The sequence below is a fragment of the Buteo buteo genome, chromosome 16 (assembly GCF_964188355.1).
Source record: "Buteo buteo chromosome 16, bButBut1.hap1.1, whole genome shotgun sequence".
NCBI lineage: Eukaryota > Metazoa > Chordata > Aves > Accipitriformes > Accipitridae > Buteo > Buteo buteo.
The window spans coordinates 14,879,062-14,904,017 of record NC_134186.1 but is presented as its reverse complement, the minus strand read 5'-3'; the positions used below and the strand labels follow the sequence as shown (position 1 = coordinate 14,904,017).

General features: G+C 37.8%; 2 protein-coding genes across 5 annotated transcripts in view; both read right to left on the bottom strand.

Moving 5' to 3' along the window:
- Positions 1-1,165: 1,165 nt before the first annotated feature.
- Positions 1,166-23,086, bottom strand: TSG101 (tumor susceptibility 101). 2 transcript variants are annotated; one of them, XM_075047954.1, is made up of 10 exons: positions 22,927-23,086; positions 18,973-19,057; positions 17,022-17,087; positions 16,276-16,439; positions 14,836-14,962; positions 12,153-12,219; positions 10,364-10,458; positions 4,392-4,594; positions 2,679-2,918; positions 1,166-1,502 (listed from the first exon to the last, which is right to left on the bottom strand). In XM_075047954.1, exons 1-10 carry the CDS (start codon positions 22,966-22,968, stop codon positions 1,413-1,415), a joined length of 1,179 nt encoding a protein of 392 aa, XP_074904055.1. In that variant the 5' UTR covers positions 22,969-23,086; the 3' UTR covers positions 1,166-1,412. The 2 variants fall into 2 exon arrangements, with proteins under 2 accessions (XP_074904055.1, XP_074904056.1); XM_075047955.1 differs by having other exon boundaries at positions 10,364-10,455.
- Positions 17,034-24,956, bottom strand: part of UEVLD (UEV and lactate/malate dehyrogenase domains) — a 51,902-nt gene continuing 43,979 nt past the window's right edge. For 2 of the 3 annotated variants that reach the window (XM_075047946.1, XM_075047945.1), the window contains exons 13-14: positions 18,973-19,057; positions 17,034-17,087 (exon numbers count right to left, since the gene is read on the bottom strand). In XM_075047946.1, coding sequence (XP_074904047.1) covers positions 19,039-19,057 — 19 coding nt within the window. In that variant the 3' untranslated portion in view covers positions 17,034-17,087; positions 18,973-19,038. Of the gene's footprint in view, positions 17,088-18,972; positions 19,058-24,956 lie in introns of those variants that run through there. The other variant, XM_075047947.1, reaches the window with a different exon arrangement.

Genomic DNA, 24,956 nt, shown 5'->3' with positions numbered 1-24,956 from the left:
AGCAAGTTAGATAGTTAGTTCTTCCTTAGCTTCTGTCATTAATATTTTAAAACAATATACCTCATTACAATGATGAGGGAAAGGTCTTATTCTTAGCTCTTTCTAATATTAGGACACAGTATGTAGCTTAACACAGAAACTTATCACCAGATTAAGTCCAGGGTAGATTTTTAATATGGACTGCAGCTGGTGATACTTCTCAGAACAAAGTATATCATAATAAGCTGAAAGTGCTCATGAAGCAACTTCAGTAATCAAGGAAAAGCTGTAGCTACTGTACTGCTTTCTCTTCTATCCACATGACAAAAACAGCACCTGGAAAGACAGCATATAGCAATAGTGACTATGAATTGTCATGTTTTATGCCAATGACAGAAAGATGGTATGAAGGCATTTTCAAAGCTTTCAGAAGATCCACAGGACTTGACTGACTTACGATTTTTGTTTCATGAAGTCTCACCCAGCTTTTTAATATGAATTCCAGCCTCCTCAGATCCAATGGTAACATCAAAAGCCTTAAGACAAATGCTCAGTTTTGAGCCACACTGATTACTGCACCAAGACCAAAAAACTTCGGTTTTCAAGCTAGCTTTGCAGAGGCAGTCTACAAAAGCAAATGGAGAAGGACAGCAGCACCATGAATCCCTACAGCACTCCCAACTGGGAGATGCTCTGTACAACATACCCTCTTTTGCAGACAGTGCAGTGTTTAACCACTAGCTCTGTCCAATGCTTCCTGTGGCGTTCTGGTGTGTAGTGTTTTCTGCCTGGCAGGTACTGCAACACCAAATGTAGCAGACTGTCTTTTGCCTAGCATTTTCTGGTGGAAAAATGCAGTATACATCAAGGCTTCTTAAGGCACCATAAGGTATACTCCACTATGACCATGATCTGATAGTAGAACAGGCAAGTCAATGTAACAGTTGCTAGGCTCACTTCGAGAAAACAATCCTTGGATGTCAACAGCTAGGTCAAACAGCAGGGCCTTAAAATTCTGAGTTTTCAGTCTTTACTGGTCATAACAAAGGTTAGTTACACCAAAACATGAATTTTTCCAGTTCAGGACACTAAAAAGTCTTCCAAATCTCAGAAGTAAAGTGAAAGTATGGTTAAGCTGACACTGCATAAGCCAGGCCTGTTTGTAAAGCAAGCACATCATACACAGTTCTGTAGAGGAAGAAAATATGCAACAAGTTTTATTCAGCGTAAGTCCACCAGCACAAAGATTACAGGAGATAGAAAGTGCATTAATAAAAGCTAGTCTTTACCAAAAAGAAAATATATTATTGATTCAAAATATCTTACACTTGAATGATGTAATAACTTATTCTGGGCACCTACTGATTAAGAGAAATATTAAGAGAAGGGCTGCTTCATAAGGAAATCTAACTTCCCAGTTGAAGTCTGAGAATTTAGTAGAGATCACTGAGTCCAGCAGTCTTCCTTGCTTTCTGCATTAATGCCCTCAGCTGGAACTGCTTGCGAGACAGAAGACGTACATGCTGCAGAAAGAAAAGAAGAACAGCTGGCTATTGGGAAAGTTTTGATATGATCTTAATTATATTGCAATTCAAATTTTCAAAGCATGACACATTCTATGACCCAAACGGGATGTTAAGTTTTTTATAAACACGAAATGCATTAGTCTACTAAATGGCATTTTCTTGGCTTAAAATTACCTGCAGATAGCTGCCAAATGCAATCACTATAGTATATTTTTTGTGATTTTAATTATTAACTCTGCACATATTCTTATCAAAGAGAAAAGTAGTAATATGTACTCCAAGGTGAAGTCAGATGAATGCATTTCCCATAGGGCAGAGAACAGTTCTTTTAACAGCAGATAACCAGAACTAGCAAGCTACATAAGGAGGAAATAATATGTCTCTAAGTACTGCATTGTACATAAAAGCAAAGCTTAAGTGGTAACTTGGGGTGAACCTCAACTGTTAGAAAAAGGAAGGACTGGTAACTCTTGTTACCCAGTGGCCCCACTACAGACTATTAACACTTCCGCACACTAATCCTTCCAGATTCAATGGCAACATTAATTACTCTGACATATGCATTTTGTGTAGTTTTATTCCACGTTAAAAAGTGTTTTTAATCTTTTCAAAATAACAACAGATCTGGTTTTACTTCATGTGCCATCAACATGCACATAAGTTCAAAACAAAGGAAGATTATTAGGTCAGACATCATGAAAACTTTCAGCATTAAGGACAGCAAAGAAAGGGAACAAATTGTCTAAGAGAGTCTCTGCTAGAGACACAAAACTAGCTGGCTTTCCTTTTTTCCCCTCTACAATTCTAACACTCCACTGGCTGCCTCAGCACAGGCATCCATAGACTGCAAGTGAAAAGCTGTCTGAATATTCCCATCACCCTTAAGTTAGTTTCTCCAGAATTAGGTTGCAAGCCCAATGGAAAGCTTATGCTGACATTGTTGCACCCTAATGATAAATGACTTCCTATCTACAATGCTTTTAAAATTGGTCTTTTATCTTAATTCTGAAATTCCTCTTTTAAAATTTATGTTTCAATATGTAAGTATTCATGTTCTTACAGGATCCTCTTCAGTGAAGAAATCACTAACATTAATAAGCTGAACAAAAGAGTTTGAAGTATTATTTAAACATATTTAAAATGCACATCTTAAAAACATCCCAAGAAACCTACCTTTAAAAAGACATCTAGATCTATCACTCCGCGTCTCAATGCTTCCCCAAGGTAGAAGATGGTGTCTTCAATTGCATTTTCCTCTGCATATAAGTTCAGGATCTGCTTGTAAAGTGGTGCTGTAGGAATAATAACTTCATCTATGTCGTTATTTTCTGACTGACTTTCCATTTTCTCTAAGGCAGAACTGAGCTCCTCATCCTTCTTCTTGAGAAGTTCAATGTTCTTGTCAACTTCAGCCTAAAAAGAATTAAGATATTTATTTCTTAGGTCTCAAGAGCTGAATGTCTTCTTGTGATACAACTGTCGAGATGAAAGATTTTTAGACATGCCAGTTGATTCTTTACTTCTCTACTCATCACTATTACAATTTTCACAAAAGAAAGAGCTACCAATCTATAGATTTTGGATTCTTTCATTTTAAAAAAGTAAAGGCTGTTTTAGATAATGTCAATCCATTACCAATTTGTAATTGTAGGGAAGGCATGCTAACAGTCTAAGTATTTTGAAGGTGCCATGTAAGGAAAAATAACCCTTTAAACTAGCTAAAGATAATAAAAGCAAAGCCAAAATAATTATTTTCTTTGGAAATGTGTCTTTTGGAGTAAGTTCCTGTGTAAGTTTGCTGAGCGTGGATCAAACAAACACTTCAACTGTATTGACAGGAAACAAAATATGCTGGCTTTACCCACTAATGGTAACTAATTTAACTACATCTGTACGAGATGTACCTCCTTTTGCTACTTTTGAATTTGCCTCCTGATATTTTTGATGTCCCACAGCTAACACACTGGAATAGACTGTACACCACTGTGTTTTTCCTCACATTACTCAAAGCCGTACAGACTATTATATTACACTCTCTCTGGTCCCACTGTCTTTTTTCCAGACTGAAGTTCTAGCTTACTTAGTCATGTTTCATACAGAAGCTGTCTGATATGCTGGGTCATCCTTCTTGCCTTTGCATCAAACATCTGCAGTTCTATTATGTCCTTTCCTTCCAAGATATGAAAGACTAGAATTAAACACAACGTTCTAAGTGGGCACATCATAGATTAATACGGTGACATAATGGTATCCCCTGTTGTCTAGTCCTGATTAATAATTTCTAATTATTTTTTTAAACCATATCTGAGCACTGAGCTGATTTCAGAAACTGCTCATCAATCCCCAAACCTTACTCTCAAGCAGTAATGCAAGGAGCAGATGGACTAAGCAGATGATGTCAGGGCTTAATGAAAAACTGCAGGAATTTCTGAGCATACTGAGTAGGAGAGACTCTTGTCTGGGAAAGGGAAAGTCTGCAGGTTATACAAGAAGGCTGTGACTAAAATTAGCATCTCTGCACTAAGACACGAAAATGTTCTCCAGTGCTGCTGTTACACATAATTATCCAGAAACTGAGACACAATTATGAAATAATCTCACACCACTGACAACTTTCACAGGGAGACGGGGAAAAAGAATACTGTTCCTCTGCTACTGAACAATGACATTTGTAAGATACATGCAGGACAATGCATCTTACGGTCACTGCTATTTCTGACTTGCTTCAGTCTGAACACATGCACCTCAATTGTGAAAGAGAATATATATTTAAAAAGCAACACACCGGAAGGATTGATATTTCTATCATGCTTAATAATGAATTAATTACTTGCTTCTGTTCACTACTAGGACTCAGATACAGAGCAGTGTTTCATCTCAGCTTACCACTTCTTGATCCAGACGAGTTACCATCTCTTCCAGTTTCTGGTGTCCTTTCTTCAGGTCCTCTTCTGTCCGTTTCAAGGCATTGAGTTCAGCTTGTGCACGATCCATTTCTTCTTTCATCCGCCATCTCAGTTTATCACTGACTGCTGAAATAAGGGAAGCTCGAATGGTATCCTCGCTGATAGTTCCATCTCTACTGGGTCCTGCACAAGAAAATTCATAAGCATAAAATTAACTCTGTTCTGCACTTAAAGCCAGTCTGAAAAAAGTGGCTAACTTGCTGTATGTACTTTAGCAATACGAGACAGTAAAATAAACTGGTTTCCATAATAATTTTCAGAAGCAGTGAAGAGACCACAGTAAGATTAAATATATTAAGATGTACACAAGTAAATTTAAGAGTATGCATCCATTCATTCACTTTATTATTCTCATATCCACAATCTTCCTTTAAAAATGGGCTGGCCATTTCCCCTGAAGTCTACAATTGTTGTTAGTCTAAGTCCTTTTAAAGAAGAATAAATTTCTGGTAAACTCTACAGGAATTAATGTATACATGCATTCAACCACAATTAATGTAATGGCTGGCTTGACACAGTGTATTTGCCTATAGGTACTCTTTCTTGAGGCTTTCCAGTTACTGGTTTTGGGATTTTCTTTTTTTTTCCTTTCTTTTTTTTTTTTTTAGATTAATAAAAATAGTTGAAAACTAAACTAACAAAAATAATTTCAATGAAAAAGATCTTAACTGCTGCCCTTTTATATTTATGAAGATCAAATAGGAGGGTCTGTTTAAGTGACAAATTACTGGACAGTATCAAGTGATTAAAAAGCTACAGTATGATCTAGTCTTTCCAATCATTCAGCCATCCTAGGGCATGTATGGGAGGGCAGTAAACAATCAGCATTAATATAGAACATTTGTTATTGAGGTAATCTTACTTTAACAAGCAACATTTATTGAAAGATTATAAAGCTGAGAGAGAAATATTAATCAATTGTACTAGCATATGGTTTATAGATATGTTCTAGCAGACTAAGATCAGATGGCAGTCTTTTAGGTACATGTTCAGTGTTATACTGGGCCTACCATATGTTTTTTTAAACTTCTGCAGCATGGTACTGTAATTGGACCAGGATAGGGGGGAACATTGTTTAAAAAATTAGGTAGTGGCACCCATGAAGAAGCTGTAAAAATTCTCTCTGGATAAAATACTTCTTTGATGTTAGCCGAATAAAGAGTATTAGTCAAGCATACAGAGAGTCTGTGGAATTAGTTATACAATTTGATTCTAACAAAAGCAAGCATAGCTATTTTGGGTAAGTGTAAGACAAAGATGATGACATACAATTTGATTGCAGGTATACTAATTTGCCAGTTTCACTTGGTCCATCGTGCTCAAAAACTCTGGGTAGTGATTTTAGTAGTAATCAAACAAACTACTGACCAATATTGTTCTAGTATTATATAACTAGCTTCTATAAATGATTGATGTCACAATTAAACATCAACAGAGGCTGTAACTGAGTTAAAACAACAGAGGTTACTACCTTTTTTGATTGTTTTGATTGCTAAGTACAACTTGTAATTTCAGCTTATTAAATCACATTTCCATGCAGCAATACTAGAAAATACAATAGAAGAAAAAAAATTCTCTAATATATTTCATCAGTCCCTCTCCCTCTGAAGCACTAGAAGCTTTCACATTTAAGCCTGAATATTAGCATTGCTTTTGCAAATCAGCCTTTCAATGAGATTACCTAATTTCAAGTCTGTCACTAACACCTTTTTCAATAGAAAGGTAAATCCATTATGTCTGTTACAGGAAGTGCTGTGTATCTGCAGACCAGGCAACTCAGATTGCTCTAGAAAACGTGAAGTGGCTACTGGTTACAGAACTGTACTCTTATTTATCACAAGCCACTTCAGTCATTCTTCTATGAGAATAACTAGTGTCACAGTTGATCCATGCTTGTGCCTCATACCTTTTAGATCAGTGAAATTTCAATTGGCTTGTAACAACTACTAATAAAACAAGTGCCTAAACTTTCCAACTTTTATGGGTGAAATGTAGAGAGATTTGAAGTTCTGTAACTGGAAAGAAAATTTGCAAAAAGAAATTTTACCAGTATATCTTTTTATCCAGAGACAGTTATCAAAACCCCAAAGTTGTCATGGCATTATGTACATCATCTTTCTCAGTACCCTAGATCTCAAAAAATTACAAAGTAAAAAAATATTCATCAAGTCTCCTGTGAATCTTTCATAGCTAAAGATAAAACCATTAGCAGATCTTTTGTTTTTCCTCCCCAAAGGTTCAGGAAAGTGTCTCAAGTCAGCTGAAATCCAATCAACCTCTTTACCTTTCTTAATAATCACAGGCCCTCAGAAGAAGCAAAAGCGAACAAGAAACTCAAACCACACATTAATTTTGCCATTTAAACACAGTAGTTCAAACATTGGTATTTTTAGAGTAAATTACACTAAGATGAACAGTGATAAATGTATTTTTTAATATGTTGTTGATAGTTCTCAATAACTAAATTACTATTAGCTAGAAATAAGATTACAATAATTTTACTACATTTATTCAGGAAAAGGGTGGGCTGTTTAGTGAAATTTTGACATTACAGTGTTCTTGGGTTAGGCTGGGTATCTTCCTGATAACCAGCAACAATTCAGAACACAGTTTAAAAATCTAAACTCTGCCTTTAGAAACAAGCATCTGAATGGAAAAATTAACAATTTTCTGTTAGACCATCATTATTAAAAAAAGAATAAAATTCTATTTGGAGCATCTGTTGGTATCGTTACACTAACAAATGCAATCTGTTGTTGACAGGACTGCACACCTCAGAATCCTTAAAACATCCAGAGGATTTTTTGGACTTCTGCTGTTAACAGAACAAGACTGCATAAATTCGTATCTCTTCCCTATGCTTTTTTCTCTATTCCTGTCCACAAAACCTACACTAAGCCAGGCATGTGGAAAAATAAAGCTATGCAATGACATGAGAGGAACTATGGGGAGATGCACATCATGCTTACCCATACACCAAATTCTTCTAAAATTAAGAAAACATTAGATTTTGTTATGTAAGCACTTTACTTAAATACAAATTGCACCAGAATGTGTGTATTTTTTAAAAAATAAGCTAATTACTACTGGAAAAAAGAGACTGAATTATTAATCAACTGGTGCAAAGATAGCCTTATGAAAACCTAAATGTCCCAACACTTGATCTGATTTACAGTTCTGGCTTAAGCAATTCACTCTGTTTCCAGTCAACAAGGTAATTTTCAATATTTCGTTAACTATCTATTAGAATCAGCAACAGAAGCTGTCAGATGGCACCATGCACACAAACCCAGGAATTCATCATTGCTGCTTCTTATGAAAAGCAGAAAAGAACAGTACTTTGTACACTGAGAAGTAAAACTTAAACCAAGTCAGTCAAACTATCTGGGACAAAGAGTTTATTCACTGTTTAGGACTTCCTGTTTAAGGCAGACAATTGTAAATATACATGTTCCAAATCAAAACAAAAAGGTCTGATTTCACTTCAAGAATATCATCAGCATGATTTCAGTTACTCTTCACTTTACATAATGAATTATTCTCTAACACAAAGTCAGAACAGTCATCAGTTCTACTTTTTTTTTCTCCCCCCCGATAGCCCTCACTCTGGGAGATTTTATACAAGGCTCACTGTAACAGTAAACTAGGACAGAGAAAAAAAATAAAATCACAATACAACTAACACAATGGAAGTTCACATAGAGATGCCAACAGATAGGAAAGAGGTCTTCAAACATATAAAGGATCATTTTAATATAGCTCAATTAGATTTTATGTATCTTCTTAAAGAGCATGAACCCTTAGCATTTTCTGTTACTTCCATAATTAGCCCAGCTTGGGGAAGATTTTATGGCACATAGCCATTAAATCCACAGAGCACTGAAACCCTTAACCTTTACCAGGGAGAGTCTGGTTTCAGAAGTGACCTTACATAATCATCAAACTAGTAACTGCATCAGAAAGGTAATTGATGGCAGATGATTGAACAGAAAGAAAAACCCTGAAGGACTATTTAAAAAAACAGCTATTATTAAAAACTTAAGCTACTCTGAATGAGTTTTTTCACTTAATTCAAACTAAGCTCACTATAGGAAACACCCCACCACCACTCACACAAAACTCTAAAGCACCTGATGTGCTCCTAAATAAACTATCACAATACACCATAGCCAAACAATCTGTATAGGAAATAAACATTTTCAGTGTAAAGAAAAAAAAATACTGTACTATAAAAAACCAAACAGTACTGTCAATACAGTGGATTATTAGAAACATGTTTGCATTTCATTTGGCACAGGAGATAAACCATGTATAACAGGTGTATGACTTTTACCTAGCTGCATCAAATGAATCAGTCTAATGTTAAATTGCCACTACAAAATCTGACATTACAACATGGCATTAGATGATCTACCTCAGGACTTGAAGAGCCTTCTATGATATCTGGCAGATACTCCACCTCTGTTCATCTTCACTGGGGATGAAAATGAGGGAAAGAACTGAAATAGGACATATCTGCATTTTAAATTAACTCTCTACTACATAAAAGCAAAACTGGATCTGTTTGAGAAAGATGCTGCAGAAAGCCGATGCTCCCTAGAAAGGTTCTTATCACCTCCCTAAACAAGGGCCAGTGGAGACCATTAATTCCCAAGGACCCAACTACAGGCCCCCAGCACTGAGTATGGTTGAGCTACTTCAGTGGGACAGCATCTTTTGCATGGTAGACACACATCACCTCAGAGTGGAAATAACCACTGAAATGGCCAACAACTTTCAGAGAAGACTTTTCTAATTCAGAAGGCTGAAAGAACTTGGACACAAAGGATGGGATCAGGCACAAGAAGAATATGAAATACAACTTACTATTGTTTCCAAATTCTGTAACAACAGAACAACTCCTCAAATATTTTAAGAGTAAAGTAGAAGCATCTACCTTCCCTTGCCAAGCTGTGAACTTGCTTTGTCCCCATGTGTGTGAATGAAAATTTCAAAACACACAGTTCTGGAGGGAAGAGCGTGTATAAATAACTGGGAGTTCACACATTAAGAACCTATGGAGGCACTTTTACATCATGGTGCAAGAGACTACAAATGATTGATATTCTGAAAAAGGTCACAAACAAATCTACGTCCTTAGCACGTAACTGCTCCAAAAGGACTATCATCCAACTAGAAAATTACTGCACCAGCTTCCTACTTAACTAGATGACCGTTATCACTGGTGCTCAATCTGTTACACTAAAAGTGAGGTGCAGAGCAGAAACCAAGCTAGTGTATTTCGCCAGCAAAGGGCCAGGGAGCAGCAAACTGGAAAAGATACACGTTAACACCCTAGACCTTGCTGCTGTATAAGGAAGAAAGAAGGAAATAACAAGTAGAGACTATTAAGAAGCAACAGTGAAGAGGCTAGAGAAGAAACTCAGTAAAAATGAAGCTCATTCCAAATGCATTGGAAACCTCTGCTTTAGATAGCTATGACTTTTGGAGTAAAGAAAGTATAGAATAAACCAAGTGAGTCCAGTAGATGATTAAATGAGGACAAAAGCATTGTTATAAACCATGACCACGAACAGAGCAACACACACAATCAAAAGTTACCTACAGAAAAAGGGTGAGAAAGGTAGTTACATGCAGTATTCTTCAAAATACTCAGAGCACACACAATGCATTGCACAAAACCAGGAATTTATGAAGTTCCTGACTGAATAAAATATAAGACAAAGAACATAAAATGTATTTTATTCTTCCTTTGAATAACTTTTTTGATTGAAGATCAATACTTTGGAAGGTCAGATTAAGAACAATACATTCCTCTTTCCATTTTCTTTCTTTACATATCAGTTATAGAGGGAAGCTTCACTTCAGAGTAATCCTTTCAAAGCTACTCACCAACAGTAGTCACAGGAGGCTGAGGAGGGTAGTACTGAACACTAGTGGTTGCTGGAAATGGAACACCACCCGTATAAGGATAGTTTGGGTAGCTGCTGTGACAAAGAAAGATATGCTAATGTTATGTAACTATTTGTAAGATATCATCCATGTATATTATCTTTATATGTCACCATGTTAAACTGTTTTTTACATAATAAAACGTTTAAATTGCAGGCTAACTTATACTTTTTCTCTTTTCCTGTTCACATTAACATCTTTCACAATTTAGATTTCTGCCCTATCTAGTTGTTACTGCCTGGTCAAGCATTTGGATCATTCCAAATTCTCTTCAATCTCTTAATCTTGCCATGCCATTTCCAACTTGCCATACAAAACCCCGAAAGTATCCAAAAGAAATTATTCTAGCTACAAACTCACAAACAGCAATTTCAATTTAATAATTTTTAGTATGAGAATAGTTAACAAGATGACTGCTGAACTGCTTTATGTAAACCTAAAAATATTGTGCAAAATAAGATTGCAAGATGAAACTCCTCCAGAAATTCTCAGCCCTGCTCTGAAGGATGAAGGAAAGCAAAAGTATTCATTTGTTCCCTGAAACAATTGCAAGATGACATATGACATGACAGTCTACAAAACCTTTCTAAATTACATTTACTATCAACTGAAACAAGGACTCAAATTAGTCAGTACTAGACTGACACACACCTGCATACAGCAGAGTATTAACCATGGCTATAAGTAAACAAAACAGTACAAAAAACCCATGTAAAATAAAAAATAAGCATATTCTGTGCCTCTCCAGATAATTGCGAATTCAAAAGTTCTTAAAACCTTTCTGTTAATTCATAAATTATATTATTTTAAAAACAGTTCTTCTATCATTCATTTTTGTACAAACATTAAGAGCACTTTAAATAAACGTGTTCAGGAGGAAAAAAAATGGCCGTAAGAACTTATCAAAATCCCCATTTTTCACTTCTTAAAACATAACACCCCACGTTCCTAATGCTTAGAGGGTTTTAAATGTTTTAATTTTTTTTTAAATCAAAATGTTATATACTACAGCAATTCCTCATATGCTCCTAACACAACATCAGAACGTAAGGATATTAATAATAAAAAGAATTAGTTATGATGTGAAAAAATGTAGGTACACACTAGGAGGCAGCAATCAGCATCTTACTATTTGCTAAGACAGAACTGCAAGTCTTCTGGAAAAGCTTCATTCCAAACTATTACACAATATACTTACAAAGTCTTGTTTTGTATTAATAAAAAGCATTTAAATTAATTTATGCCCTTCAAATTCTCCTAGAGTGCTCTGAATTAAGTCCATATTTATGCTGGAGTGAAGGTTTGTATTAATCCAGCAATTGTTTTGTTCAATGTTTTGAGTTGCTAATTACCCCAAACAATACTAACAAAGCTCATGAACACCCCCAACTTGTAGGGGTACATTTCTTTCTGTATCATGTAAACATATCAACGTTATAAAAACTAATCCAATCTATGAGTGAAGTAAGATAACATCTGGGAGTTAGGTAATAATTTTCAAAATATATTTATCACCCAGGTATACTGTATTTGAAGCAAGCAACACCAAGAAATCTAAACCTTTCTCAAACTTTCTTTTGGCTATTGACAAGAATTCATTCCTCACTTTTACAAAAAACTGCTAACACGATAATTATACAACAAATATACCACAAGAAAATACAATTAAGACTAGTTACTATTCAGTGAAACTATCATGAAAGTGATGATGGTTTAAAGGGGTTCTTACCTCGGGTTTGGAGTACTTCCTGCTGGATAGTTAGATATTCCACCTGGAATGCCCGGCACATAGGAAGCTAAATAAAGTAATGATTTTATGTATTTTTACTTTTCAGAAGTTTAATATATATTAAGATCACATATATATTAAGCTGCAGTAAGATGGTTTTGAAAATATTATTGAACAATGCATACAGTATAACACAATGAAACAAGAGAAAGAGCTCATTCTATGGCCAAAACCCCTCAAAAACGTGTACCCTGCATCCTCTAACACCATCACTTCTCACAACACTCCCAGACATTTCCCATGCTGCTCCTCTGCAGCTTGGCAAGAGGGATACATGCAGATGTTTGTTGTGAGCTACCTCTGTGCCAACTGACCAACGCAGCTGTTTCCCCTCAAAACACATAAAGTACTAAACTTTAGTGGACCTTCCCTCCATGTATTGGCCAGTTAGAGAACTTCCTTTCTGTATACAAGCACATTTTCACAAAATGCAGGCAATTTTTGCATTTCTGAAGATTCCACCTCTACCTATCAACTGTGGTTAAAATATTTTCAAGAGTATTTTGTTTGGAGGGAGAGTATGAGAACTGTAGTTGAAGTCAATTACACACTCCTTAGAACAAGTAGCTAGAACACCTTTCACTGCATATTTATTTTTTTCTTAAGCATTACTTTAACCACTGCATGGATAAAAATGGGTATTGATTTAAAATAGCACAAGTAGTTGTACTAAGTAAAATGTGGATAGTTAAGAAAAAGTATCTGCAGCTAGGGAACTCAATAAAAATGGCAAGTTATTAATGATGACGAACGTAAAGAGCTGTCTCCGTTTTTTATAATAGCTGAAAAAAGAAAATAACCTTTCCAATGCAGCCATTGTTCTCTATTCACTAAAAAAACAAGTGCATAATTTAAGTACCTTCAGAGTAGCTAGACTTCACAACAGTTGATTAGCTGTTTAACAATCCAACCATGTTCGTATCCAGTAATTTCTGCTATTTAGAAGTTATACTTTAATTTTTTTTTTTATCAGCACATATAAATGGCTAAGGCTTTAACAGTCTCAGCCATTTTAAGTTCCTTCTTGGAACTCTGACAATTCTATTATAAAAATTATGTTTTGAATATATTTATTCCACATTTCTAGTAATTTTAGGAATATTACATCAAATAGGTTTTTTTTAAAGAGCTGAGCTATTTTCATCCTTTAATGCTTTCAAATTATTCAATTTTTTTAAAAAGGGCTTAGTTTCTTCTTAAACAGTGTATCTAGAACTTAAAAAACCCCAAAACTAAATGTCTGTAAAATAAGGAAAAACTGATTACACTAGTAGAACTAAGTAGCTATTAACAATGTGAAAATCCTGAAACATTTCCACTAAAATTACTTCAGCTATGCTAGAACTGAGCAACTACAAGAGTAATCAAGTGCATTTCAATTGATAGTGCTTCCTTAAAGCATAATACAGGTCACAGTCTCCACTAAAACTATACTTGTACTGACACCTGCTGTTCTTGGAAAATCAGAACAGTAAAATCATCTAGTGCTCTTATAGGTAGGCTAGTGCTGGACAAGCTAAAAAGTCCCAAACACTTACCTTTAACCAGCTACCCCTAATGGTCCCATTTATGTTTGCTACCCCTTTTCTCAGTCTTAAGAACCTAAGACCCTGTTAAAAATCATTTCCGCTGGAAATTGTAATGAATAGTACTTCAGCTTTTCAGATGTAACACTATGGTCTGATAAAAGCCGTAATTCAATAGAAAATGGACACAGCCTTAAAAATACAGCAAAAATATATAATCCCCGATACACCTACTCTACCATTACATTAACGTAGAACTGTTATATCATAAAACAATCTGCAGCTAACCTGTTCCCCCTCCTGCCCCAGTCTTTGGCTTGAGTAGGTCTACTCTACTGGTTTGGTTTTTTTTTCCACCCAGTGCAGAGTGTCCTCTTGGAAGAGTTTCTAGGATTTTCTGTTTTCTACTTCCCTTTTTTCCCCCACCCACCTATCCCCAGTCCTTAAAATAAGATGCCTCCAGAAGTTTAAATAAATAAAAGATTCAGAAAGTCTTGAGAATTTTTGCAAGAAAATAAGAATGGGCTCCAAGTCAGAGTACCAAATCAACAGAGAAGAATGAAAAATCACATGGCAGGGTTTTTTTCATATTCAGCCAGCAATTATAAAAAAAAACAAACAACCAAACAACAACAAAAAAAACCAGGAGTGTGGGCATAGGAAACACAAGCCATATGCTTTTGCTTATGAAATCAATGGTTGCAGGAAACTTAACAGACAGACTTGTATTATCAGAATAAAAAAAATTAAGATACAAAGAGACTTATCTGAATGATCTCTTTAAGGACATCGCTGAATGTTGACAGGTTACTGGTTGTTTTGAGAAGCTTGCGCAGGGTATTTGTGTGTGTTTTGGGTTTTTTTTTTTCTAAATACAAACCTGATTTTTCCCTCCCTTCTAAAAGCCAAAAAAACACACATATTCTTCCAACATAGTTCAAAAAGGTCAAGTACAGCACAGGTGAATTCATTAGCCAGCAATAGAGAAAGTCATTCAAGAGTAGAATACATAATTTATTGACAAACTGTGCAGAGCAACAATCACTTTGGAATATTAATATGAGTATTTGTAGAAATTAGTAGTCATGACCACTTACTAGTTGGTGGGCCTGTTGCCTGGTATGGTGGGTAGCTCGATGAAGCGGTAGGCCGAGAAAAGACTGGAGGTTCCTCACCAAACACAACAATCATGACCTGAATCAGTTCTAGCAAGTCTGACTGGGGCTGTGAGGGTAATCAAATCACAAGTTGCTGATTTCGCTAACAGAAATTTAACTGACTAGAATAACAAAATGATACCATTCCATCAGCTCTCAAAAGCCATGTTTTTATTGGTGGGGTTTTAGTATTTTTAAAAATATATGTATGTGTATATATATGTGCATATATAACTTCTTTTCTGGATTCCTTTACAGATACCAAACCCAGCCAGCTGGTATTCAAAACGGTATAGCAAAATACAGCTGCAGTAGCATTTACACTCAGAATAAACTGGGTAATACATGGTTCCATATCAACTGCAAGGCAATAAATGACTGAAGATGACTGTACAATGATGGATTATAATTATTTTTTAAAAACTGAAATCCACTCTCCAACATGAAAAAAGTACAAATCACTTAGGTTTTCAGACATTTCAATTTCATACAGCATATAGCTTTTGCTCAGATTCAGAATGGCTCAACAGAAAAAAATACTCTAACCCACTAAGGAGTGGCACAAACGTCCTTTAAATATAGCTAAACTAGGCTTCTCAGTTTATAACTACATTGAATATAGGCATGATGTCATTTTGCCAAAATAAGGACAAGCATCAAGAATGCAGCACCAGATTAAATATCATATTTCCATATTTTCTTAGCTCTATAATCCACTTCCTTATTTTTACCAGCCTCTCAAACTGAATGAATTCTGTATCACCTCTATCTTAGACGATCCTCTTGCTTCTGCAAGACCTGCATCCTGATCTGGGCAGTCATTTTCCACTATTACTATGCAAATGCTGAACTACCACCCATGCTTAATAAATTTATTCCTGTTAATAATTTTTTACAGAACTATGCATCTTGTACCATTCTTGAGGCCTGCACTGCTCAATGCCTTTATTTGTTGGTAAAGCAAATATATCCATATACTTGAAGCTCCAGCAATATCTATATAAAGAAGTCCAAGTGCTCATACAAGTCCATTTTAGTCACAGAGATTAATTTCAGCACAGAGATGTTTTAAGAGAATTTGTAATTCCCCTTCTGTAAATATTCTTATCTCACAGATCTTCACATCAGTGTCCTGCCAGGGAAGGATGCCTATGCTGCAGTGTTTAATCAGACAAACTGTAACTAAAGATGCAATTAATCAGGCAACAGAATGCAACACCCTGAACCTTAAGGCATTACAAATAATAAGCAGTTGTTCTCATTAAAAAAATGGTTTAAGATCTCAAATAAAGAGGATTATGGTTTTTCTTAAAAATGATACAACTATCTAAAGGAACTCAGAACTGTGCAATTTGAGAATTTCAAGTTCCCTATACTTACATATTTCCACTCATGCAGATAAGGAAGGTATATCTTTCCATTTGCATCAACATGCTTCCCAGTTTTTATTGTCATAGAGCTAGTGGGCTTAACAAAACAAATTGGGGGGTTGAAAGGGTAGGTGTCCAGCAGCCACAAGCAAATTGGGATATTGTATGTGTTACCTAGAAAAGATATTTTGAAAGATTTTAAAAGTTATTCCAACTCTTCAACTATCCTCTCTTCTCCAGATTTATAAAAAATTCTTAAACCCAGTAAATTCAATTGCAGAGTCAGAAGCCAAAGCTGCAATCTGCTAACACCATTCAACAAAGGGCTCACAATATGGCCATGAACTCAATTTTCAGAACAATTTAACTCTGATTTACAATTATCATTTATCACTGATACATTATCTCATTTGTTCTACAATGAAACATTACTAGAACCTAATCTGAATTATCATTAGCTGCAGCAATAAATGGTTTGCAACCCTCATTCAACTGAGAAGCTTAATGAACATGCAGTACTGAAAAAAAGAAAGAAATGTTACGGAGCTGTACAATACTGAAGAAGCAATGCTCAGCATTAAAATTTTATTCCACAGCAAAAATAGGGAACAGTTTCTTTAAAACATTATACTTTGGACAAGTAAAGGATTTCAAGAAAATAGTGATCACTGAAGTATTGAAGTTGAACCAGGACAAACCTAGTTTTTCGTGTAATTTGGGAAGATAATGGTAGTGATGATAATAATAAATGCATACCTCTGTAAGGCACAGGAATGGTTCCACTGAGGCTCATCAACTCCCTAGATGAACCATCGTTAAAAACTGAAAGGGAACAAATGGTATTTTTAAAAGAAACATATTTGCTACATTAATCTCTGTTAAGGTTATACTCCATCTATTTATTAGCATAAGTTTTCAGAAGTTACACATATATAAACTCAGCTTGAGAGGTTCTACTCCTGCACGTTTATGGACTAGCAAATGATTGTCTACAGTCAGGTAACGTATTTCTGAGAAATGAATGACTAATTATTGTCAAACTACCTTCACTGCACATAAAACTGTTTCCTCATTCAGAGAGCAAGTAAAACATGTTGGAACCATACAAACTGCAAATCATACAAATCGCTGCAAAGATGACCTGAACTCAAACTTAGTTTAAAAAACAACTGTCATTTTAGGATTACAAAGAATTCCTTATGCTTTCTCCAAACAAACAGGTCAGCAAGACTACTGAAAATTACTGGGCTATACGCATTCATTACATAATCAGTAAAGGTAATTTCACCAAACAATAATACACTGAATAGGAAGAAATGCGTAGCACTTGACTCACTGCCAAATCTTAGTCTTAGTTCACAAACTGCACAGGAACCCTGACCTCAACTTACTGAGCTGCTGTATTTAGCCTTCCCCTACTTTCAATCCAATAGATTATTCTTGGCTGAATAAATCAACTTCTATTTTCTCTTTTTTTCCCCTAATTTTATTTTTATTTTCCTAATTTCACCTGAAAGTTTCTAGCCATACTGCAAATGTAGTTTATTGTGTACAATTCTTTTAGTGCTAATGTCCTGCAAAGGTAGGTAGGACATGTTGGGACTTAAATAGGGGTATGTACTTCATTATTAATAAAATCTTGAAAACTGTCTCAACAGTAATGTAACCATTTTCTTGCTCATTTCACTGCTCCAAATAATATCAATTATCTCTACTTGGTTGTGTGCTCAGCCTTTCCTAGGCAGCTTAGAAAGAGTTAGGTAACACAAAAGGGCTTCTTGCTGCAGCTCAAAGCTATCTAGAATTCTGATCACTATTGTTACGCACGTTATGTGTACGGTATTCCAGTCACAGTCCTTTCACTATTGTTTTTGATTCTCCAGTCACTGTATGAATTTTTATTTCCGTGACAGCTGCTGGCTTGCAACTATTCAAGTTAAAACTAATTTATCTTTTACCTATCCATGTCCCTTCTTAATACTTCTCAATCCAGATTTAGAATTTAGAAAGCAGAAGACTATAAAAATCTCTGATCATGTATTAGTAATATAAATTAGGTCACAGAGGAATCCCACAGGTGACAGTTAAAAAAAGGTCAGAAGGAGGATGACCTCAGCAGCTATGCTGGCTCACTGTATCTTGTGAAACTACACCTTCAGCCTCTGGAGGTGACCCTGGATACCATCTTCATTTAATGCACTCGAATTTACTCAGAGATAACAAACAGGGATTGTCATTGTTAAATTTACATTACAAACCCCCTCATACCAATTTTCTATACACGTGACTGTTTTCTTCATGCTCTTAAGGACAGCCACAAATACTTTTAATGAAGTATTTGTTCACTGATTTACAGTTCTTTCTAAATAGAACTCTAAAAATATCTTTATATGACAGCAAAGCTGAATTTTTAAGACACCAGCAATCTCAGGACACCAACCAATATGACATCACCGAGCGATTAACTAAAAGTTAAGCTGTGAAAAATGCAACACTTCTCAGCACATTAGACTGACTCAGTAATATAGAAAGGTTATTTTAGAAAATAACCACCTGTGTTTCCAAGGAAGTATTGATGTCAAAGATCAAAGAGAGAAACTCAAATTATGTTTTCTAGTTTTAATCTCCTTTTTCCCCACAAAACCTAGCAAATATATCTAAACCATCAACAATTCAATAACAAAAATTTTCTCATGCACAGACTAACCATATGAATCCATGACAGGTTTGAGGTCCTTGTACTGAGTAATAACACTGGTTGTCTCCTGTACAGTTAGGTCTCTATACGTATACTAGAAAACAAAAGAAGAAGAATTACTTCAGAGATTGTGTTTTCAGTGTAATTTAATTTCATTTTATTTTACCCAAAAGACTGCATTTATGAGAGTTTACATTGATATATGGACATTCTTCTCCACTCTTATTTTGGAATAAGAATTTATTTCTCTGTATTACTTAACTGAACACTGCCTATATAACTTACCAAACTTTAACAAGGTGTTAAGATGCTTTTAGTCTTAAATAAGGGTCCATACATCAAATAACCTGGGCAAAGCTATTGCATTTTCATTCATGTTCTACCATAACCAACAGTATCTGAGAGATATATGTGGATCTGAAAAAAATGCATCTCTGAACAAATATAGTGATGTTTTGAACATTCCTGATACACAGCTATCTAGGATCTGAACCTCACATATCTTTCATAGCACTTTTTAAAGCATCACAGTGTTTATCAACTGTTGATCAGTATTTTCATGTATTTTATCAACTAGAAAGCAGACATTTCAAAGCATGATATTATCAGCAACAATACTGGTTTCACCCCCTTCCTTTTATCAGGAGCAGGGAATAACTCACAGCACAGAAGATGTGTAAGCCACAGGTATGCTACTACAGAATTTAACAGTTTCAGAACTATAATCCACAGATAACAAAGGAGATGCTCCTGGGTAACAGAGAGCTGGTTCACCTCATGGCACAGCTCTTTAACCTTGTGGCCATTCCTCCTGACAGCTACCATTAAAAAGAAAAGCTAACAATGTAGTCCCTTGACAATGTTTTCATTGTAATAAAATAAAATAAAAAAATTACAATCTTCAGATGTCTTAAGGAACATAGACAGCATCCTTTCATTCAACTATGGTAGGAAGACAAAGGGCGCAACACAATGAAATGTCTGATACCCAAAGCACCCAAAGCACGCAGATGTTAACAACATCTGAACAAATTAATTCAGACATTATCCAAGAGCAAAGCGTGGTGCCACAGCTAAAGGTTACCTTTGCTCCGACAAACACTCATGAGTTGTGAAGCCTGGAAACTAACTCTTCTTCCTATTATCTACAGAGATTGACAAGGATACTACTCCTGGGCATGATAACTCTTATTTAATGAGCAGAGATGAACACACCATGCCATTTCCAATAATGCCACCTCAGCCTATAAAAAGCACCTGCGCTTTGGGGGATGCTGTGACTTATCTTCCTGAAATAACCAAGGGCAAACCAGCCACATAGTCAGTCTGCAAAATTCTGGTCTGTGGGAAAGCAAGCAACCCCTCCAGTAGGGACACCTGTATGTGGCACCTGCAGAGGTCCATCAGCCAGAGGGTCAAGGCAGCCCCTGGATGCTGTTTTGACAGGAAGGCTGCAGCAAAGCGTCTCAGTCTCCTCTGGAAAGTGGGAACAGGACTGGGAGCGTGCAGGAGGGGCTTGACAGAGGAGAGACAACTTTGCTAGCATTTGAGTACATTCCTCCCTCCTTCCCCAACACCTAGCGGAAGCAAGAAATAGATAACAGGCAATGCTAGAACATGGAGCCAGAGGTCTGTGAAATTTCAGCTAGGCCAGCCAGAGACTGGCAGTATATACACACATCATTGAATGTGTTACTACAGAATGAATAAGAGCATGCCACCAGCTACTGTAAAAAGAGGGGGTCTTTTTATAAGAATGTATCTTATGGTGCAGGATATAGACTCAAGAACATTGGCATAATCACTATTAAGAAAAGAAGTGGCTTCCACTAACAGAAGCTCCTAACAAGCACAAGGATTCAGAGTCAGGACTTAACTCCACTTTTGGCACAAGAGTCTCAAAGTCAGTTTAGTCAAGGAATAGATAAAACAACGCCTGCCTGCTCAGCAGATGTACTGGGAGTCTGGTATACAGTGGCTGATAAAACCCGTATTTGGTTATCTGGGGTACTTTTAAAAATTAGGCCCAAGACCTGAAAATTAAAAAATATTTTCATACGTCTCTTAAAACGAAGAACAAGAGTACTGCTGCAAACAGTTTTTACACTGAGTGATGAGTAATTACTTACTTAGAGATAAGCTTGTAAGATTCCAGCTACTGCCACAAGCAAAATTAAATGCTACATCAGCTATTAATTCCACTACTTTGATCCAGATAACTACAGAAGATCAAAGTCCTGTACATTAAAATGACATATGAAGAAGTTTTACCTAATGAGAATGATGGCTTTTCTAGAATTTTTTATTATTTAAAGCACAAAGCATTCTCTTTTGAGCTTATTTCTCTTTTCCATTCTAAGGAGTACTAGCGTATTACAAGACAATCTTTTCCTGCGTTCAAATAGTAAGCAGTGAGCATTTCCAAGAAATGTCAAAATATCTTCGGAAAACGTAAGATCCTAGTGATTTCTACAGAAGTAGCTGATTAATTTGAATTCTTAGTTTCTAAACTTTTTTTTTTTCTGCTCCATTCTCACATGGCAAATACATCCTCCTCGTTTTACATATCAGGAAACAGATCACAGAGAGATGCTTTTCAAGATCAGACAGCAGGTAAGTACCTGAAGTTGAACTAAGTGCTTACGTTCACCCAAACTAGGGCTTAGGTCTTTTGTTATCTCACACACTGAACTATTCAATATGGGAAATATCACTAAGCTTTCCTCCACAGAAGAGAAAATGTAACTGTTTTTGAAAAATAAAGTAGTGAAATAGTAATTCATCAGCTATTAAGTACATTGCACCTTGAACATACCTACATAAATTCAGATGGGGGTACAAAATGGGCGAGTGTGGGGGGAAAAAGGACACGGGATTACCTTAAATTCTCTTTCTTCTGTGCCATGACAATAGGGAAGACAGATGTATACAAATATATACATGATCTCATTTGCTGACACCAAGTTAGTATTCAGCACTCGTTTTCAAGCTGAGAAAAAAATCTGCTTCTGATTCCATGAAGGTGAAAGACCCTTTAATAAGGTTTCTTAAGTTTTGACCAGGCCCTCGCCTGTTGTATTTCATTTTAAAATCGTGCAAACATGATGATTAAATGTTGTTAAAAAAATCCCCCCAAACAAAACCATAACTCCCCCTAAATATTCAGCCTTAGGGGTTTTCATTTCAAGCTGCTGGACGAAGCCCAGTTCTCACCTAAAGAGCGGCACAACTACACATGGCTCTGTAGGATTCACTGATTAATGATTTACCTTCCAAGAGATTTTCTTGTTTCCTTAAACAAAGGTGATAAAAACCCCACCCTTGTCCTAGTCAGTGAATTTGAACTTGCCTTCCACCTTCATTTAACCAGTGAATGCAAATGATGCTATACAAGCCAACCACCCACGCGGCAGCTCCCATCCACTTCGATGCGCGACAGCCTCAGCTAGGCAAGTGGCGTCTACTCAGCTTTTACCGGCCATATCCTGCCCCAGAACTAAAGTTTCGTAGGACTACAAATAACGACAGACGTTCGGTTCTGGCGCACCATCCTTCCCCTTACAAACGAAGCCAATTTACAGGTGGCCGGACACCACCTTTCCACCACCGCTTCGCCCGGCCGCCGACACGACCACCCCCGGAGCTCCCCGCGCGCTGCCGGCCCGCCACAAAGCCGCCGGCCGGCGAGCGGCCGCGGCCGCCCGGCTGAGGGAGGCGCGGGGCCCCGGCTCCGTCCCTGGCCCGGGCCAGGCGCCGAGCAGCCGCGGGCGCCCCGCAGCAGGCCGCGGGCAGGACCCCGCTCCCCTCCGCCCAGCCCCTCGCCGAAGCTGCCGCCGCGGTGGTCGGCCCGCCCGACGCGCCAGGGCAGGCGGAGGGCAGGGGCGGCCCGCAGCCGCCCAGCCGGGCCGGCGCGGAGGGGAGGGCAGCAGAGCGGACTCTCGGTGCCCCCGGCCGCGCCATTACCTTGGCGAGCATCTTCTTGAGCTGGCTCTCGGAGACCGCCATGGCGGCCGGCCCCTCCTCCGCCCAACCGCCGCTGCCGCCACACACCGGCCAGGCCCGGCCCAGCCGCCCCTACATAAAAACAGGAAGCGGCCGCGCGCGCCCGCTTCCGGCAGCACCGCCCGCTTCCGCCCGGCCGTGACGCCACTTCCGCGAGGGCCGGGGCTGCGGCGACGGTGGCAGCGGCGGGTCGGTGCGGGGAGAGCGGAGAGCAGAGGGCCGCGGAGGGCGGGCGGCCGGCCGCGCTCACCCTCTGCCCTTTAGCAGCGCCCGGTGCCCCGGCGGCAGCTCCAGCGCCCGGCAGCCGCTCCCCGTCCCTCCGCGACGCCCCGCCCTAGCAGTACTTGGCGTTATCGAAAACACCTCACTCACAGCACGTCTAACACAGTCGTCGTAGTGCAGTTTATTGTTAAAAAGTATTTCCGGGAATTAATTTCCCGGGAGAAGGGAAGGTGCCGTCACCCGCCATGCGGACTGAGCTGCGGTCCTGTGGTTGTTTTCCAAGGAACGCCACACACACACAAGAGTGATGAGCCAAGATGAGTTACTTTATAACATAAGCATCAAATCTAAGGAAGAGGGGGCAGCTTTTTATGATTAAAACTGTTAATAAAAAACCCCAAATAAACAAAGCACTCCATTCACAATAGAATAAGCGCTCAACAGATTAAACACGTTGAAGAACAATGTAAAACCATAATTTTATACTGTTTTTTTTCCAAAGCAAGAGGAAAAAAACACAACAACAAAAAAACAAGTCCAAAGTCCAGCCATCACATTGGGTGCTTTTTTTTAATGTAGCAGCAAAGTTCGTCACCTGCAGCCATCACTAGTTTTGTCCTATCACTGACCACCACAAAGAAGGAAATTTGAGTACTCCATGAAAAAAAATAATCTGAATTACTGAAGGTTTTTTTTCTATCTTAATTCCGAGACCAATATAAACTCAGAATTCCTTGTAAGTCTGGCTCTTTGAGATATAACCAGAAGGCACAAAGGAATAGATCGTTCATTCTGACACAGATCCTACTTTTGCTCAGAAAGCTTCATCAATATTTAACCAGTCACACCTCAAAACACAAACGTGGAATGACGTTCCTAAGCTGCACACAGCAGGAGCGGAGCTCACATCTCCTCTGCCTGCAACATGACTCTGAGGTATAAGCAGGATTAATATAGTCTTTTACCAGTGCAGCAAATCAAGAGCTTAGAATCCCCCAAACCCCTTTATCTTAAAAACATCTGCTCTTTGATTTATCGAAAAATCCACATCCTGCTTTTTCACCACATCCCTGGCCTCCCCCGAGGAGGGTTATGGGTTCTGTTGCGTTCTCAAGTAGCTGTATTCTTCTCAGGCTGATGTAAAGCTTACTGACATCAGCTGGCTTTGGATCAAGGCCGGAACTCGCAGATACTTCCACATTACCTAACTGTCAGATTTTATTCTTTACTTGAAGCCCATCCCCTGCTCCTCCCTTTCAGGAAGGGCACCTATTCCAATGCTGCACAGGGCAAGAGTGTTGCACATTATGTACTGAGAACTGCAGAGGCTTTAGTGCTCTGAACATCCTTACAAAATAGGAGCAAACAAGTCATGACCAGAAGGTCTCAGACATCATATTAAATACACAACAAAAATTCATATCCAATACTTCAGGTTTGAAGGACACTGCTAACATCATGCTTTTAGCTTTTTTTCCCCTCAGTAGTAAGCAGGAGTCCATTGACATAAGAGCATCTGTCACAGCCATGAAAGATCGAGCTACCAAACTGCACCCCCCAGTGTCCTGAAGAGCTGGAGTGTGACCATATTCCAGACAAGCCCCTGATGCAGCACTTAAAAACCAGGAGGAAGATTCTAGTTGGCTCTACACACCAGAGTTTCTGCAGAGCTGGGTAAGCTGCTCTCCTAGACTGTGTCCTAATGAGGTGCAAAGAGCTAAGAATAACCCAAGAATCAGGCTATAATTAGCAGCAAAAAACCACATGTG

Excerpts from the sequence above, each read along its gene's own strand:
- TSG101 (XM_075047954.1), bottom strand. The coding sequence starts at position 22,968 with ATGGCGGTCTCCGAGAGCCAGCTCAAGAAGATGCTCGCCAAG. Across the intron at positions 10,459-12,152 it reads GGAAGTACTCCAAACCCGAG|CAGCTACCCAAACTATCCTT; the intron begins GTAAGAACCCCT and ends TCTTTGTCACAG. Across the intron at positions 4,595-10,363 it reads GCCTCCTGTGACTACTGTTG|GACCCAGTAGAGATGGAACT; the intron begins GTGAGTAGCTTT and ends TTTCTTGTGCAG.